This window comes from Lutjanus erythropterus, chromosome 20 (genome assembly GCF_056507025.1).
Source record: "Lutjanus erythropterus isolate fLutEry1 chromosome 20, fLutEry1.hap2, whole genome shotgun sequence".
Classification (NCBI taxonomy): domain Eukaryota; kingdom Metazoa; phylum Chordata; class Actinopteri; order Lutjaniformes; family Lutjanidae; genus Lutjanus; species Lutjanus erythropterus.
The window spans coordinates 5,015,107-5,032,398 of NC_139336.1; the positions used below are offsets into that span (position 1 = coordinate 5,015,107).

The window sequence follows — 17,292 nt, forward strand, 5'->3', positions numbered from 1 at the left end:
TACAACATGTAAATCTGTTGTGGAGCTGCTGGAAGCTGGAATTTTTCAATTTGAAGTTGTCATAGCTGTTCTGCGAAGAGTCTTTCTTTTTTTATTTACTACATAGTTAACTTTCTCCGTCCTGCTCCTCCCTTTCATCACTCCTCTGTCAGATCTCCTCCTGCAGCTGCACAGTTACAGCTCCTCAGGAACAATAAAGATTTATTGAATTCTATTCATGGTTATTGCTGCACAAGACCAAAGTCTGTGTGCGTGTGACTGGTGAGTGTGTGTGAGGCAGATTATCTGAGGCAGGTGCTTGCTGGTTTTATAGTTGTGTGTGTGTGTGTGTGTGTGTGTGTGTGTGTGCGCGCGTGCGTGCTCCATCCTCCGTCAGTTACAGAAAAGGTGTGCGTGATGTCGACACCAAACACACCTGTCAGGCACCGCCCTCGCTCACCACACCGGTCTGTCTCTCTCCTCCAAACCCGCTGTGCTCCCTCTGATTGGTGCGTTCAGGTGGGCCCTGATTGGCTGAGAACAGGGTAGTAAATAGACACACAGGGAGAGACAGAGCCACAGAGAGCCACAGAGAGTCAGAGAGAACCATGCCATCATTAGTGTACTCACAACAAGCTGAGAACAAAGCAGAGTGTTTCGTGAGGAGCTGCCCATCATCAGACCTGTAAGTGTGTGGTTTTTAGTGTGTTTGTTATATGGATGAGAAAATATAATTAATTTTATTTTAATGTTATTATTGTCTGATCATGTGACTGACATGTTTCTTGAACTGTCAGACTTCTTTTCAGTGATGTTTTCATGTTTACATATCTCATCTATTGGCTTTGTACAGTCTACCAAGTACTTTGTTATTCTAGAAATGACGGACAAAACTATTGGAGATTGTGAGACGACGACAACAACAACTTTTGGCAACAGGCTTTCAGCAGGTCACGCCCATCTGAGGCTGCTGGGCCGGGCTGAATTTTAACATCTTAAAGGCATCAGCCTGTAGGAATGCAGTTTGTTATCGCTAACAAATGTTTTCTAGTTTTGTTCAAAACCTCTGGGGCTGAAAAATGAAGCCAACATAAAAGTGCCAAACACTGCAGCTCCTTAAATGGCCACTAGATGCTGGCTCCACAACATAGACTGTATATTACTTATATAGACATCGCTTTTGGGTCAGAAATGTGAGGCCAATGCTGAAGGGCCTTAAACCTGCATTCCTTCTAATGACCAGCAGGGCCAACTCCACTGGTTGCAAAAACAAGGCTGATTTTATGTACTCTTATGGCAAAATGACCCTAATTCTCACTTCTTGTAAGACCTCAGTTAAGAGTTTTCTAATGAGTCTATAGTGTCAATCTGTGGGTTAAAATCTTCTTCAATTCAGTATGATATTCATTTAGTTAATTATAATAATGACATGGTATGCTTTAGGACGGGGTCACCTTGTGATTGACGAGCCAGTCTCGGTGAATCCGTCCAATGCAGCACACAGGGCTCATGAAACTGATAAAAACTGTAAAACTAGATGCCGTTGATTAAATCTGAATCAAGACTTTGATACTGCATTTCCAAAAATGTTTTTAAATCACATTTTAGTGTACCGTTTAACTATAATATGAGAAAAACTGTGACCAGACAGTTACCATTGTGTGTCCAGTTGCCAACCAAGGCTCCCAAATCTCAGATCAAACTGTCAATTTAGTCAGTGTTGATCAAATATGGATTATTGTTCTGTTACTTCATCGACTATTTCTCACTTAAAATTGATTCAGAATGTATTTCAGTGTATTTTTTAGGTATACAAGGAGGAGCTTTGTGGCCAGACAGGCCGCCATTTTTTCCTGCCAATCTGATGAGCCAAAACTAAGGCGTACCCAAGTCGCAGTATGACGCCCATCAGCTCCACACTTCTGTTAGTACTGCGCATACTCTGGTTGGATAATTAGCTGATTGGGTGCTTTGAGTGACAGGTGGGTGTCATCACCTGTCGCTTCAATTGGCTCGTCTCAGCTCCTCTGATGCTGAACCTTTTTGTCCATTTTTGGACTAGCCAGGAGTTAGGCAGAGTTGCCAAGATGGTAACATCTGGAGCCACCACACTGAGAACTTCAAGCTGGCTCTTTAGAAACCTATGGGTGAGACTACATCCATGTTCATTATAGTCCATGGCTCTATTTGGACATTTCCAAAATATTTTTTCTTTAAATTCCCATAAAGTCTGAGTACAAATTCCTGACATGTAAGGCAAGACACTGACCGTGTAAAATAAAACTGCAGAGCTTGTATCAATAAATATACCAGTCATCGCTGTACTTGTGCAACTGAAATTCTAATTATTTTTTGCAGTCACTATAGTAAAGTCAGTAGATGTGTCAAAATTTTTATTACCAAGCAAAATAAATGTATTTTTCTGCAGTGATAGCACCTTGTAGTAGTGGTAGTGTGTGCTTTTCTGCTCCAGGCTGACAGTGTTGGTACTGGAATTTGATTGGTGGTGTGTCTCTGTGGGTGGGAATTAAAAACAGTTTGTAATATCACTTCAATTACAGAAGCCCCACAGGCCGGACAGTGTTAGCTGCTGCATAGCCTCCTCTGTGGCTCGTTCCAAAACTCTGTTTATGAAAGAGAGACAGCTAAGTTGACTCAACTTTCTTGGAGCCGCTCTTATTTGGTTTACCATTAGTTAAAGGTGTGGATGGTAGTTGGTACCTGGTGCTTTTTTTTGCAGGGCGGGTACCGAAACCCCACGTACCAAGAATCAAGAACAGTTCAGTGCATGTATTGTAGTTGGTGCTTGACCTACTGGACTATATTTATGGACAGGACTTTTTCATTTAATTTCAGTTTTTTCTTGGCCCCTCCGGTGTGTCAGGCCCCTTGTCGCACTCCCTGATGTTGCCGGTGTCAATCAGACCAAATGTGAGCCGGCTCTGGCCCATACTGGCTCCTACATCTGGACAGTTGTGGGCTGAAGGGGGAGTTATCTGTTAGGATTATTTCTTGGCGAACAACAGATGGGTGCAGTGACTTCCTAAAGTCTTGTCCTCGCCATGAGGTTTCTAGGCAACCAGAGAGACGTTGGACAGAAGCACTGGGCGGACAGATGCACTGTTGTTTGTCAAGAGGTGATTCCAGCACATAACTCCCCATTACATTATAACTTGTCGTACGGATTAAACAAACAGGATACAGTGTGTTAATTATTTTGATTTAGACGTGTTAATAGGCGTGTTCTTCCTTTAAAGTCCTGCAGATGAATTAGCTGATGTAGTATCACAGGTGCGGTGTGCAGTGGAGTTTGGATGTGATACAACTGAGAGAACATTTGACGGTGGTGAACAAAGGAAGTCAAAAGGTTTTTTTTATTAATGAACTTCCTCATTGTGCGTGTGTGTGGGCGGATGGTGTGTGCGCTCCCTGTGGAGCATGTGTGTAGCGAGTGTGTTTTAATTGTTTTAATTGATACCCGACACTTGCAGCTTTCCTCGTGAGTGAGGTCAGGTTATCAGCACCCACCTGTGAGGGTGTGTGTGTGTGTGTGTGTTCAATGTGGGTTTGTGGACCACACGTGTATTGGAGGGTTTTAGTCATGTTCAGTGAAAGTGTGTGTCATGATTCCAGAAGAACTTCAGTTTATTGTGTACCTATGTAAATTAAGATGCTTGAGTGTTTGAGTGTGTTTAGCGTGTACAATGCTCCTGTGTTGTGTGTATGTGTGTGTGTGTGTGTGTTCATTACCTCTATTGCCGTGCACCTTGCAGCTGTTTTGTCCTCTAATCCCCAGTAAGCAGCAGTCTGCCCTTCACTGGTGTTGTGTTACACATGAAGAGTTCTTGTTTTCCTGGAGGCTCAAGAAAAAAGACTACAGACAGGAGGCACCTGCTGTCAGAGTGCGAGTATCATTTTTAGTGTTTGATGGCTAAAGTACACACATTCTTGAGATACTTGTGTAAAAAACAACTCTGGTAAAAGTAGAAGTACTCATTCAACGTCTTCAGTCAAGTTCAGACTCTGAAGTGAACCCAAAAGTATGAAAGTAAAAAGTCGTCCTCTGATGGACATTTCTACTGACCGTTCTGTGCAAAGCTAACTGAACCTCACATTTCCTCCACGGCTGAGCCTCCATCTCTGTCTGTTTGTCTTGTTACTTGTTTTTTCTTGTTGCATCTTTTATGTTGTTTTCGTGTTGTTATGTCGTTTTCATCTTGATGCATCATTTTACGTCCTGTTATTGGTTTTCACTTATTTTCATCTTGTTACATCGTTTTAGATCGCTTTTGTCTCGTTACGTCATTTAAGTCGTTTTTGTCTTGGCATGTCTTTTAAGTTGTTTTCCTTTTGTTACATCTTTTAAGTCATTGTCATCTTGCTACACTTTTAAAGTTGTTTTTGTCTTGTTACATCTTTTAAGTCATTGTCATCTTGCTACACCTTTAAAGTTGTTTTTGTCTTGTTACATCTTTTAGGTCGTTTTTGTCTTGTAACATTTTTTAAGAAGATTTTGTCTTGTTACATCTTTTGGGTTGTTTTTGTCTTGTTACGTCTTTTGGGTCATTTTCATCTTGTTACGTCTTTTATGTCAGATGACACTCATCTTTGAATTCAGCTTTTATTTTGAACTCAACCACACACCTGTCAAGTTTCATGCACAGTTGTAACACACTGACAAAATCTGTCTGCAGACAGACATATTAACAGCTGACAAACTACTCAAAACCGTCTCTTTGGTCGTTCTTGCTATAGTAGGTGTCTCCAGGACCACATTTTGCCATGATGACACACACAGACTCACAAGGTCTAATTTTACCAAATGTCTTAGAATGGACGGGAATGATGGCCCCTTCCCTCCTTCCTACCCTTCCTACTTTCAGCGCCGTTGCTTGGATCACACCCATCCTCAAACCTGGCCTTCATTTTCCTGTTCCCACCACAGAAGGTGTCTCCAGGACCACATTTTGCCATGATGAGACACAGACAGACACACACAGACTATTGTGAAAACAACATGAGCCTTTTTGCTGCAGTTGGTAATAAGGCAGCCATGGTTGATGAGTGTTGGCGGAGTCCCTGCTGGATCTACTGTGAGGAATCTAAGAGGCGACTGACAAGCAGCATCTGGACGTTTTACAGGGAGAATTGTCTCATCCATATTAATGTGTACATTTTTCAGCCTGGTTGTGTGTCCTTAGTGTGAACAGACTCAGTTGGTGTTTTGTCGAGCAGGTTTGTCTTCCCCCTGTCCTTCAATGGTCGTAGTGTTTGCATGTGCTTTGTTTGTGTGACACAGACAGAATGCAAAACTGACCACATACAATAACACCTGTCCCTCCTCATTCAGTCTGTGTTCTGGCAAAGATTTGGTTGAATCCACACACATTAATCACAACACAAGATAGTGAAATCTTTTTTTGTATCATGTACAGCATGATGCACATTATCTCTCCATTAACTGAATCAGCCACAGTGACTCTACCTGCTGGTCTTATTTGGTGCTAATCAATGTTGCACAAAGTTGCCAGGCACATGAATTCTTGCAAACTGACGGTTTCTCTTTCACACATAGCTACATTGTTACTTTCTGGGCATGTTTATCAAGTACATTTACATACAGGAAAAACACACACAAACTGGCAAGGATGACCGAGCAGAATTGGCAAAGCTAATACTAACTGAGCTAACACTGTTTTAGAAAGATCCACGAAAAGCAACATGAAAACAGTTACTGGTATCTGACCCACTACTCTACTCGCTATATAGTTGTTGTTAAATGAGGCTTAAATTTCACATAGTTTCTCTTGACTGCCCCTCAATATTACAACATTGCATTACAAGCATTGACCTTGCCCATAGCCACATTAGCTATGCAACACGCAAACACAAAGTTCAACAAGTTAACCTACAAAGTAAACACTAACACAACATAAAGCATGGCAAAACTTAAAGCTTTCAAATGTAGTCGGGTCACAGAATGCTAATTTTAATAGGTTACTTTCTAACAGCTTTTATTTTTATCCCTAATTTCTTGTTATTTTTTATACTGTTTGGATATCTGAGTTGATTTATGTAACTAGAGGAGGCGGTTTCTGCAGAAATTACAGGTATGAATGCTGGTTGTTGAAAAACTAACCCAAAACTGCATTGCTGTCTTGAAAAGTTGAATAATACCAATATTTGGGGGTTTGTTGGAAGGCTGAAACTAAACTGTATTGTATATGTAATGACTGTCTTACAGTTATTTTGCTGTGTTGTTTATTCATGTAACACTTTGTAAGGGTTTAGAATAGAGCTTGGCAATATGACTTATAAATAATATCTTGATATTTTTAGGCTATACCGTGATATAAGATATATATCTCAATATACAGGTTTTCTCTAAATTAACAAACTGTACATTCTATCATAAATTATGTTTAGTTATGATCTTATAGGATATGATGTATTGCTGAAGATTATTGCTGAGACTGACCCGTGACCAGTCCTTGTAGAGGAAAATGTCATCAAAAATCAAAAAAGTTGTCAACCCTGAAAATGATTCACAATAAAACACAACCCTTCTCTGTTCAACACACTCAGTGGTTTAGCTGATACAACTTTACTTGGTCTGCAGTTGCACAGGATATTAAAACATGACATTAAACATAATAGAAAAATAATATTGCACATGGTAATGAACACAATATAGCTCATGATACTGAAAAATAATCCCACACATGATGTTGAAAACTAATACTGCACATAATACTGGTAGAAAATTCTTTCTGTGGGGTTGTGTGGTGCAAACACAGCTAGAGCTGTCCGCATTTCCCAGTTTCCCTGCACCTTAGCGTTGTCTGAAGGTTTCTAAGGTATGCCTTAGCATAGGAAATTATTTTTTTTACAAGTGTTTCCCAGATTGTCTCTTAGCTGGTGGCCTTAAGGAAGAACTGCTAAGGTACATTATAAGATGTAAGCTGTCTTTCGCTACAGTGCACACATCGACTGATCACTTGTAACAGACCATAAATGACGTTTTCATATAGCAAGTGTTGTCATAATCATTTTACCTCAATCTAATATTACAGCAAAGGAAGCTATGCCTACTAAAGATCATCTGCTGATCTATTTAAGAGTTCAGACGAGACCTTGTGATAGTTCCAATAAATACGCAGCCTGTATCCACAATTTTTCACAAATTGGATTAGTGTTATGGAGAGGTCCTATATTTTATCAGGCTGCCATCATGATAGGAATAGACAGATTAAATGACAACATTTTAGTGATGTGTATTGCACAGAATACTACAGTTGTCCATTTGACAAGCATGATGTTGGTGTAATAAAGCTAAAACTGTGACAGGATGAATGGAGCACATCACTGAGGGACGGTTTATGAGTGGTTCAGACCGCCCTTCTTTCTAAAGGTGAACCTTTCAGAAGGTATACTTCAGCTAAGGAGACTCTGAGAAACAGCTTGTAAGCTTAAGGGAGAGCTTAGAGTTCAGCTTATGATGCATGTAGTGCTGAGGCTCTGGGAAACAGGGCCCTGGTAAATTCAGAAAATGACTCACTTGTGTCATGTCACGATAAAACACCATCCAAAATCTAAGACCTTATCTAGTCGCATATCACAGTTTTGGTAAAATATCAATATGTTTAGACAGATGCTACACAGCTTTTCTGATCATGAAGTCCAGTTTTAGATCAGGCAGCAGGGAGGTGAGAGAGTTAATGAGAGCAGGAGGTGAGTCATGGCGTCTGTGTCTGTTAGGAGGTCAGGCAGCATACCAGCACACTTCTCAGCAGTGTGTCACAGTGTGTGTGTGAAAGATGATGGTAGCTGCTTACAATAACAGAGATCTCTGTGATAGCAGAAATATTTGTTCCAGCTGTTGTTGAGCTGCTGTGACCTTTGACCTCCTTAGATTTGGTTGTGATGTTGATGTGCTTATATGAATATTAACATTATCTGTCAGACGAATATTAACATTAAGGTGATTAACTTCAGTGTGTTTTTTTTTTAGTTTTTTGTTTTTTCCCTTCAGGTTTCTTAATGAAGAAACTGAAAATGTGAAACATTGTTAAAAAAAAAAAAGTTAAATCAGGAGGATTGAGACTGGAAATGCTACTTTGTCTTGTGGCAAGTTTGAATTGATGCTGCGCAGTTGTCTGTAGGTGTCCCCCTCTGTCTCCCTCTCTCTCTCTCTTTGTCTCCTTCCATTCATCTCCAGTGACTCTCTGTCTTCGTGCTCTTTTGTTGTTGGTTGACGTAATCGAGCTTAATGAATGTTTGAGTTTCTCGGCTCAAAAAAGAAGAGGAAGAAGTCATTACAGGGACTAACTGCCACAAAACCGTTTCCCCGGCAACTGCTCCATGTGTGTGCGTATGTGTGTAACACTATGTGTGGACACAGAAATGTTCACACAGTCACTTTGTGGAGACTAATCTGTCAACACAGTAACAAAAAAAAAACAAAAAAAAAACATTGATATTTGACCATTCTACAAAATTCTGCATTCAGTGACACACTATCTATACATGGGAACTTCAGTATGATAGAAAGGTTAGGTTAAACCTGCAGGGAATAACTGTAGGTGCAAATTTAAGTGATCCTAAAATATGTTTTATGTCTAATCTTTTGCAGTGTTTTCACGTCTAACATAGCCTGGGAATCAGACTAATCTGCCAAGCTCATGTTTTTATTTGCTCTGGCAGATACATCTGGCTCCCTTTCCATTCAGACAGAATTCCACCAGCCTTGGTTCGGGCCAATCACAACCAGGGCAGGTTCTATATGATGACAGAGGTCGTCACCGGCCCAGATTTGGAAAGTCACTTGTCACATGTTTCACAGTTCTGATTGGTTGCTATCCAGTTGCATCCAGTGAGCATGTTTCTCCAGCGCAACTCAGATTGAACTGCCAAACTAAGCAGCGCTGATCAAATTTGGACCAATATTGTATCACTGCATAGCCTATTTATTACCTCATATGTTTTCAGGAACATATTTTAGTGTACCATTTAGCTGTAATAATGAGAGGATTGAGAAATATTGCGGCTAAGTCATTTGTTTTGTTGCACTCATTAGATGCAGGTCGGGTTGTAGGTCTCACGTTGATACCTCCTCTTGGACATTGCAAAACGAACTTAGAGGTTCCAGACAAATTCACATTTGTGAATGAATCAGTCTAGTGATGCCAGGCTAACTCTAACCTGTTTGGTGCAGTTCCGTCAAACTCTGGTGCAGACTTAAAAACCAGACCAAGACCACTTGATAAGGTGGCTCTCTGAGGTCTCACTCTTCTGCTCAAAGCTGCACCAGGCTGCTCTGCTCATTATCGCTCCACGCTCAACTCAAATTTCAGTCCACTCTGCTCAAATCACTCGCTCCAAAAAACTTTAGTTTAAACCGAAGCCTGTAGGCCAAGATGCACTGAAAGCTTCAATATTTGTGTCAACTGAAGCTTCTGTGGTGCACTGCAGGCTTCAGATTTTAAATTCCAACACCACAGAATCAGCAGGTTGTTATTCATATGCATGTATCTATTTATATCTTCACTATTATTATTGTTAATATTAGTTTATTTCTTGAATACATTTTTTGTCCTCTGAGGGGAAACATCCTCAGCTTTTTTCAGATTAGTCCTTAACTGAACGGTGCACGATATTCATGTTTTTGTATTAAGGCAGCAGGATCATTGACATCAGTTTCACTCATCAATGAGGACATTTTAGACCCCAGCAGGCAGCAAACTGAACACCGACACACACAGAGGAGATGAAGAGGGAGAGACGGCGTCTGGACACATCATCAATGGGACAGGTCAAAATAGTGTGTTTGTCTGTGCAATGGGCACTTGGGCATGTGTCAGACTTGTGGTGTTTGAGCGGTGCCTGATTGAAATTGGAGCGGGACAGAGTGGGACATAAGTCGACGCTCCGTCCTTTTAAAAAAAGCCACTTTGGGCTCCATTCAATCCTCCTCCGTTTGCGCTCTCGCTCTGCTCACATGCTCTGGTGTGAAATCACCCTTCAGAAGTCAAGACTGAAAAATCCTGCTAAGCAATATTGAAGAACTGTGATGTGATTAATTTATTTTAGTCAACTCAACGCAAGTTATTTCATGCAACTTACATAGATTGGTCAATGCTGACTATTTTTTTCTCATGGAACATGAACCCTGGTGTACCGGGTGCAAGTCCTGTGTTTGATCCATCCATCCTCCCCACCTCCTCCATACAGGGACTTTCTTGCTCTTTATATCACGTCACCTGACAGCACTGGAACATAATGCTAGAGGACTGCCTCCAGAAATTACACCAGAGTGGTACCTCCACCATTATAGTTTGAAGAATAAATGCACTGATCAAAGTCTTTGGCACACTGGAACTGAGAAAAGTCTGCAACAGAGTGCTGCAGGGATGCCGTATTTTTGTTGGCCAGCCTGGAAGTTAGCATCGCTGTGTTTCTCTCCACAAGAAGGCAATAGTATTTTTCTGTTTTCTGTTTCTGTGGATTTTGGATTAGTGCTGAAAATAAACTCTGAAGGGATGACTTCACATCACCACCACTAAATGACTAGTGTTCGGTGTTATGTCCTTAAATGTCCCCAGCATCCTCTGCGGTGTCACATAACCACTTGTTAACCACCTGTTAAAGACACGTAAGAGCTTCAAAATTCACCAGTGTGGTGTTTAGTGTCATAGAACAAAATAGGAAAATCTCTTTATTTAACCTTTTCAAAAAATAAATTGACTTTGAGACAAAGGAACCAGAAGGTCTAATATTCCAACTCTGTCTGTCAAATTTCACCAAGGTTGATCTAAAGGCGTAAGATTTACTTCACCTCCACTACTAAAACACTGATTATGGCATTTTGAATTGATTTTATCACAAAGGTTTGCTGTTTTAAATGCTGGTGTGTCCAGCCCTTAACACTGCTGAAGATTTCTCCATTTTCTCATGAACTATTGAACCTAGTGGAATGAAAACACTCTGGCACGTGTATCTCATGATTGTCTGTCACTCTGTGTAATTTATGTGTACTTTCCCTGCACTATTCCATCAAATTGTGGCATTCTTGATGTCTTGTGCATCATTTTAGACAGATTTCCCCAAAAATCCAGACATATTTGGCACAATATATCTGGAAACTTTTAGATCTCACTCTGTGAACTTAGTTTGGACAAACAACACGAGGTTCAGTTGAAGGTTAGAGGCGTCTTATTCACAGTTTCCTCTGGCTGAATGCTACTTTTAACCTCAGAGTAACTACCTGGAAACTACTGAACTCAGGTAAACAGTTTCTCTCTCTCTCTCTCTGTGTAATGAGATGGAAAGTGGAATGTGACAGCAACGTCCCTCCTGTTCAGGTGATTTCAGGGTGTCATGGCTGCCGCACATTCCTCTGACGAGCTCAACAGGTTTCATTTAATGGGCCTTTATCTATGCACCTGTGTGTGTGTGTGTGTGTGTGTGTGTGTGTGTGTGTGTGTGTGTGTGTGTGTGTGTGTGTGTGTGTGTGTTTAGATGCCTTCTTTATGAAGTTCTGAATAGTCAGCAGCGGAATGTCCTCAGTTAATAATATAAGTCAGGGTGTGTTTCTGTGTGTGTAAGTTGTGTATTGTCCTGTATTCATCTCTGTGTTTAAAAGGATTGTAGGTTTAAATGGCTCTGCTGGGTGGAGGGACAAAACACGTCTCACTTATTAAAGACAGCAATGACATTGACAGTATTTTTTAATCATATATAAATTTTGATATTAAAAATTCTTTAACTTCAAGAATAACTGGGACATCTGAAGTTCTTGCTGTGAGGAGTGTTGAGGCAGACAGGAGAGAAGGGATAGACATGTTTATATAGGTATGAACATGTGATTGGATTGACTGAACCTGAGTTAGAATAACTTAATAATGGGAGAACATGTTCATTGGTCAAGCGCCTGCAGTATGAGAACTCCAGGTTCATTGCTGGACTGCAGGAGAATGAATATGAGCAGCTACCTGCTGTGACTGGTGCAGTGAACCTGAACGGTAAAGTTGCAGCTTGACTGCTAAACAGTGAGCTCAAGCTCACCATAAGGCTGCTGTCACAAATTCGCAAATTTGCGCCTGGAGTTCAACTTTGGTGAACTTTGAAGCCTCACCCAATCGCAATGACATGTGTTATTCCCCTCAGCAGGTGATGGCCACTTCCCTTCATTCATGTATGTGTAACTGTAACATTAAGCTCATATCCTAATATAACGCTTCTGAGATGGTGGAGACCAAAAACAAAGCTAAAAGAGAGTGAATGTTGGACTCAGCCAACTCCACATGAATTATAATGTTGCTCCGTAACTGATGGATGTACAAAAGAGCAGCTGTTTTTCACGGGTTCACCATACTGACTTAATGATTATGACTAACATGTGAACATGGGGGACGTGTCCGCTCCGCTGTCTCAGTGTCAAACACCACTATGACCTGAAAACCTCCTGAAACATGAATGCTCTGTGTAGCAGGTTTATTGGACATGTCCAGACATGTTTGAGCCATCAGAGCCAGAGGATGGTGACAGGATGGTATTTTTTATTCTCCTGTGTCGGGTTGTTTGAAACTGAAGTGAACTGAAGTGAACTGCTGGGCTGATTTGGACTGAGAGAGTCACTGAAGCTACATTAGTAGCTGACCATTAGAGAGGGTTAGTAGAGTACAGGGGGTGTTGTGAGTGTGTCAGTGTGTGGGGCTTACATAGTGTTGGGGGATTATGGCTCCAACATGTCACCGAGCCATGTTTCAGGTCTGCCCAGAAAATCATGAACACAGAAATCATGAACAAAAGTTGAACAGTCTAATTCCTCAGTTCAGTACTACAACGTTCTCATTTTTATTCAGCAACTATATGCTGAATAAAACGTATAACGTATTTAGAAGAAAAACTCCTTTTTTCCTTTACACAGACTTCTGTCCATGTAAGTTATCCGAGTTGGTGGCGACCAAAAACAGAGCTAAAATACAGTGAATACTGGACGTACTGGACTCCAGATGAATGATAATGCAAAAAGGCAACTGTTTACTACAGTAACAGGTTCACCATGCTAACTTGATGATGATTGACATGGGAACATGTTATGTTCAAAACTTGTTTCACTTCTGCTGAAGAAAAAAAATAATGAGGTGGAGCACAGATGTACAAATAAACAGTATGTGAACTAAATTAACCCGTTTATCTAATTTGTGTGTGTGTGTGTGTGTGTGTGTGTGTGTGTGTGTGTGTGTGTGTGTGTGTGTGTGTGTGTGTTGGTAGACAGGTGAGTCACTGACCCACATACTTAAACTGACAGTAATCTTGTTCACTCTTTGTTCGAATAACAAAAGCACTCACTGGAGTCTTTCTGCCAGAATGCTGTGGTCTCTTCACCCTTGTTGATACCATAGTTGAACTTTGACATGGAGCTTATTCATCACACTCTGTAGCCACTGTGCTGAACAGTGTTTGATAAGTGACTTAATTGCAAATGTGATGTCATAGGAACAGAGAACAGGTATGCAGACCGTCCCGTTTGAACCGGTCGGACCTGGTTTATTTTGGCAGCCATGTGGTGATTCTGTGCTGGTTATAGATTAGCCAATCTGAACACCGATTAAGAAATGGCAAAGTAGAAGAGACTGTTGTACTTGCTGAATGAAAAGTATGTGACAGTATCCTATTAAGAAGAGTAACTGTTGGTATTTTTGAATTCCACCAATTCATCCATCAGTTTCTCATCAGAATAATGTTTTCATCTGTCTCCTCAGGGAGTTTGATCCAGGATACATCGAGGAGTTCGGGGCTTCACGTCCCTCCCTATCTGCTCATCCTCCTCCTTCTCCTCCTCCTCTGTCTTCTTTATCACCACCACCACCACAACAGCAACAAACACCACCAGCACCCCGCCACAGCAGATCATGTTCAGCAGGAGGAGTTCAACTACGCATCAAGAACAGGTAGGACAGAGCTGAGGTACTCCATGAGAGAAGATGTTGTCCAAGTATTTTATGGTGGTTTCTTTTCTTTTACAAAGCAAAGAGCAAAAATGTAAGGAATCAATTAAAGTGTGTTAGTGTGTTTTTCTGCTCTAACGTAAGCTGCTATCATCATCACAAGCCCCACCAGCAGCGTTTCAGAGGAATTTCAGCAGTGGAACATTTTGCCCGCCTGATTATGTTTACTTGCTCAGATTTTGTTGATGACGTCCTCTTTCCTTGCTCTTTGTGCTTCCACCATGGATAAGCAGGCTACATGGTTAAATACTTTCTTTTCTGTCTGTCTTTATGATCGTGAGTCTACATAGGTCTACATAGGCCTGTTAAAAGGATGTTTTTCCTCATCAGTGTCAGCAAGTGCTTGCTCATGGTGGGAACTGTTGTGGTTTTATGAATGCTATTATGTAGAGTGCGGTCTAGCTATAAACCTATATAAACCATATGTGTGCTATGCGACGCTGCTTTGTCATTGAGGTACCCTTTAGTGTATGAAAGGCTTTTTAAAATGTGGTTAACATTGTGAAATGTTTGCAGTTTTGTTAGGTTTAGGAAAAGATCATGGTTTGGGTTACAGTGAGTATGTTACGTCATGTGCTGTATTTGATGGCCTGGGAATGAGGACGAGTGGCCATAGCAACAGTAACTCAAGGGCACAGGGTTTACCAAGTGCACAGCTGGATTGTGCAGTCACTAAATAAGAAATGATCCGTCTCAGGCTTGTCTGAGGGCTGCTTTGATGAACTGATGTTTCTATTAGCGATGAGACTGATGTAGTGTTACTGATGTTTCAGTGACAGTTATTTCATGCATTATGTTTAAAGGCATAATGCAACATTTCCCTAAAAATGAATAGACCTATCTGAGCACAGTCCCTTACAGTTATCACTTATGACCCACTAGAAATGTGTGGTGAGCATGGGAATGACATATTTTTCAAACTGAAGTACAGCAAAGAAAATTGTGGTTGCTGCCATAGAGTCACTGACTGGGACTTCCTGTCTGTTATGTGATAAGAGTTCCTTCCAGTGTCGATAAATTCTCTTTATTTTTCTAACCGTATCAGACGCTCAGCTGCCCTGCGGGTTCAAACAGGAAGTGATGTCAAGTCAGTGACAGGTTTACTGCCGTCAACTGAGGAGGTCATCCCCCTGGTGTTAGGATGTCCTGCCTGGGCTTCCTTTGTGTGTATATATGTGTGTGACAGTCAGATTATTTATTATAGCGTCCTGTTGTGTTTGTGACACATGGTTCAAACTCAGATCAACAGGAAAACAAACTGTGTAAACCCAATTTGCTTGGGTTGCTACGGTAACCACCTCACAGTGTTTGCTGAGTCCTCCATCACCAGGCTCAGTGCTGCTGTTTGTGAGACAACATGGTCATATAAATGAGGCGTCACAATTAGCCTCAGGAATGTGAGGGATAAAATGATGATGTTTACGTGCATCTTAAATCCTTTTGTTTTTATTTTTTCAGTTTTCTTTTCAGATTTTCACCTTAAGTGTACTTAAGTGTATTTTTTCCATTTTGTTACGTCAGCAGGAAATATTGTACTTTTTACTTCATTGCATTTATCTCACAGCTTTAGTTACAGATTACTTTAGATTAGATTAGATGTTCACACATAAACAAATGAAGACTTTATAAACTATGATGTTTTGTTATACATCTATCCAACGGTTACTAATATTACAGCTGAAATAATTATTTGCTTAGTCAGTTGACAGAGAAGTTAAGTTAAGTAAACAGTAAATTGTTAAAAGAACAATCCAGAAAATAAGATTATAAAATGTATTTTCATTACATGCTGGAAAGATGACTGTGGATTTAAATGTATATTTTTTTTAAAATGTAAAACAAACTTTGTGTAGGTGGGCTCTGGGACCTTGTGATGACATTTCTCTCTATTTTCTCTCTATTCTGCTGTAAAGAAATAAGACAGTTGGCAATAACTGGCAATTGACCAATCAGAATCGATTATTTAACAATTACAAAATATATATAATAGTAGAACAGTCACAGGGGACATTTTACTGCATTGAGTTCTTTTTCTTACAATACTTTAGGTACACTTTCCTGATTATATTTACATGCTTTTAGTAACATTTTCAATGCAGGACTTATGCATATGCAGGATACAGTGCTGAATTAGTACTTTTACTTAAAGAAATAATATGCAGCAATTTCCTAAAAAACAAAGCATAGACAGTCCCTGTTAATCACCACTGATGACCCACTAGAAGTGCGTGGTGGTGGCTGTATCTGCAGAGAGCCTGCGTCTGCCTGTATTTCCTTATTTATCTCATTATTTTGCAGCTCAGGACATTTCACCAGCCCAAAATGTTGGTATGTAACATCCTGGGACATTCTGGTGCATTTAAGAACAGCTCTGACAAATTTTCTCCCTTTAAGTAAAGGGTCTGAATATGCCCTCCATCACTGGAATCACATGCAGAGATATGAGTAAGGTGGACACTTAAACTCCATACAAACATCCTGAATGTATGGGGTCTGTCAATCTAATGTCCATTACCTTCCTGGTTCAACATTCTGTCATCTCTCTCTTTGACTCTTACAGTGTTGTGTGTATAAAGTCGGTCTGTCCAGACAAACAGTCTATAAATACAGACACTCTGCCACAGCCAGTTTCATCCTAATATGGAGGTCAGGTCCTGGAAGCACTCAGTGTGTGTGTGTTTGTGTGTGTAATGAACATCACATCCTCAGGAGGGTGCTAGTGTGACTGCAGACATTTACTCCTGATGATTTTTCTTTTTCTTGGAGTAGAATCAAAGTTTAATCCTGTCAGTAAAGATCAGGCTCTTTACTAAAAATAATCCTGTCAGTCCTGGAAACATTTTGAAACTGTGCAGTTTGAAAACAATGTTCTTGATTCCTGGAAAGCTTCACAGCTCCAGGATAAACACAATAGTTTTATTTTGGAAGGATGACAGAGGATTTAAGATGTAAAAGTTCTCTGCTGCAGGTCCTTTGAGCAGCAGCATGTCTGCAGGTGAATGTAACAACAGTCATTAAAATGTACTCTACTGAGTCAGATAAACAGCCAGAATGACTCTATTCTCCCACAATCCCCTGGGCTCTGGGTGGTTATCAGATACCACTGAGGAGAGAGGAGGGGGTAAATGGGGAGGCAATGCTTGTCTCTTATTGGTCCAAAAACAGGAAGTGGGCCATCAGAGCCCCATGAGGCTGGGTGTTAATCTGGAGAGGACAGACACACTGATTTATAAACACACACAGGCTCTTTTCTTTCACTCCTTCCCTTTTCTTTTCTTCTCTTTTATCCACTTTTCCCTTA

At 40.6% G+C, this 17,292-nt stretch overlaps 1 protein-coding gene across 2 annotated transcripts in view; it reads left to right on the forward strand.

Moving 5' to 3' along the window:
* Positions 1-17,292, forward strand: part of shroom3 (shroom family member 3) — an 85,118-nt gene that overhangs the window by 19,579 nt on the left and 48,247 nt on the right. The window contains exons 1-2 of one of the 2 annotated variants that reach the window (XM_084745628.1): positions 559-664; positions 13,746-13,934. In XM_084745628.1, coding sequence (XP_084601754.1) covers positions 588-664; positions 13,746-13,934 — 266 coding nt within the window. In that variant the 5' untranslated portion in view covers positions 559-587. Of the gene's footprint in view, positions 1-558; positions 665-13,745; positions 13,935-17,292 lie in introns of those variants that run through there. The other variant, XM_084745627.1, reaches the window with a different exon arrangement.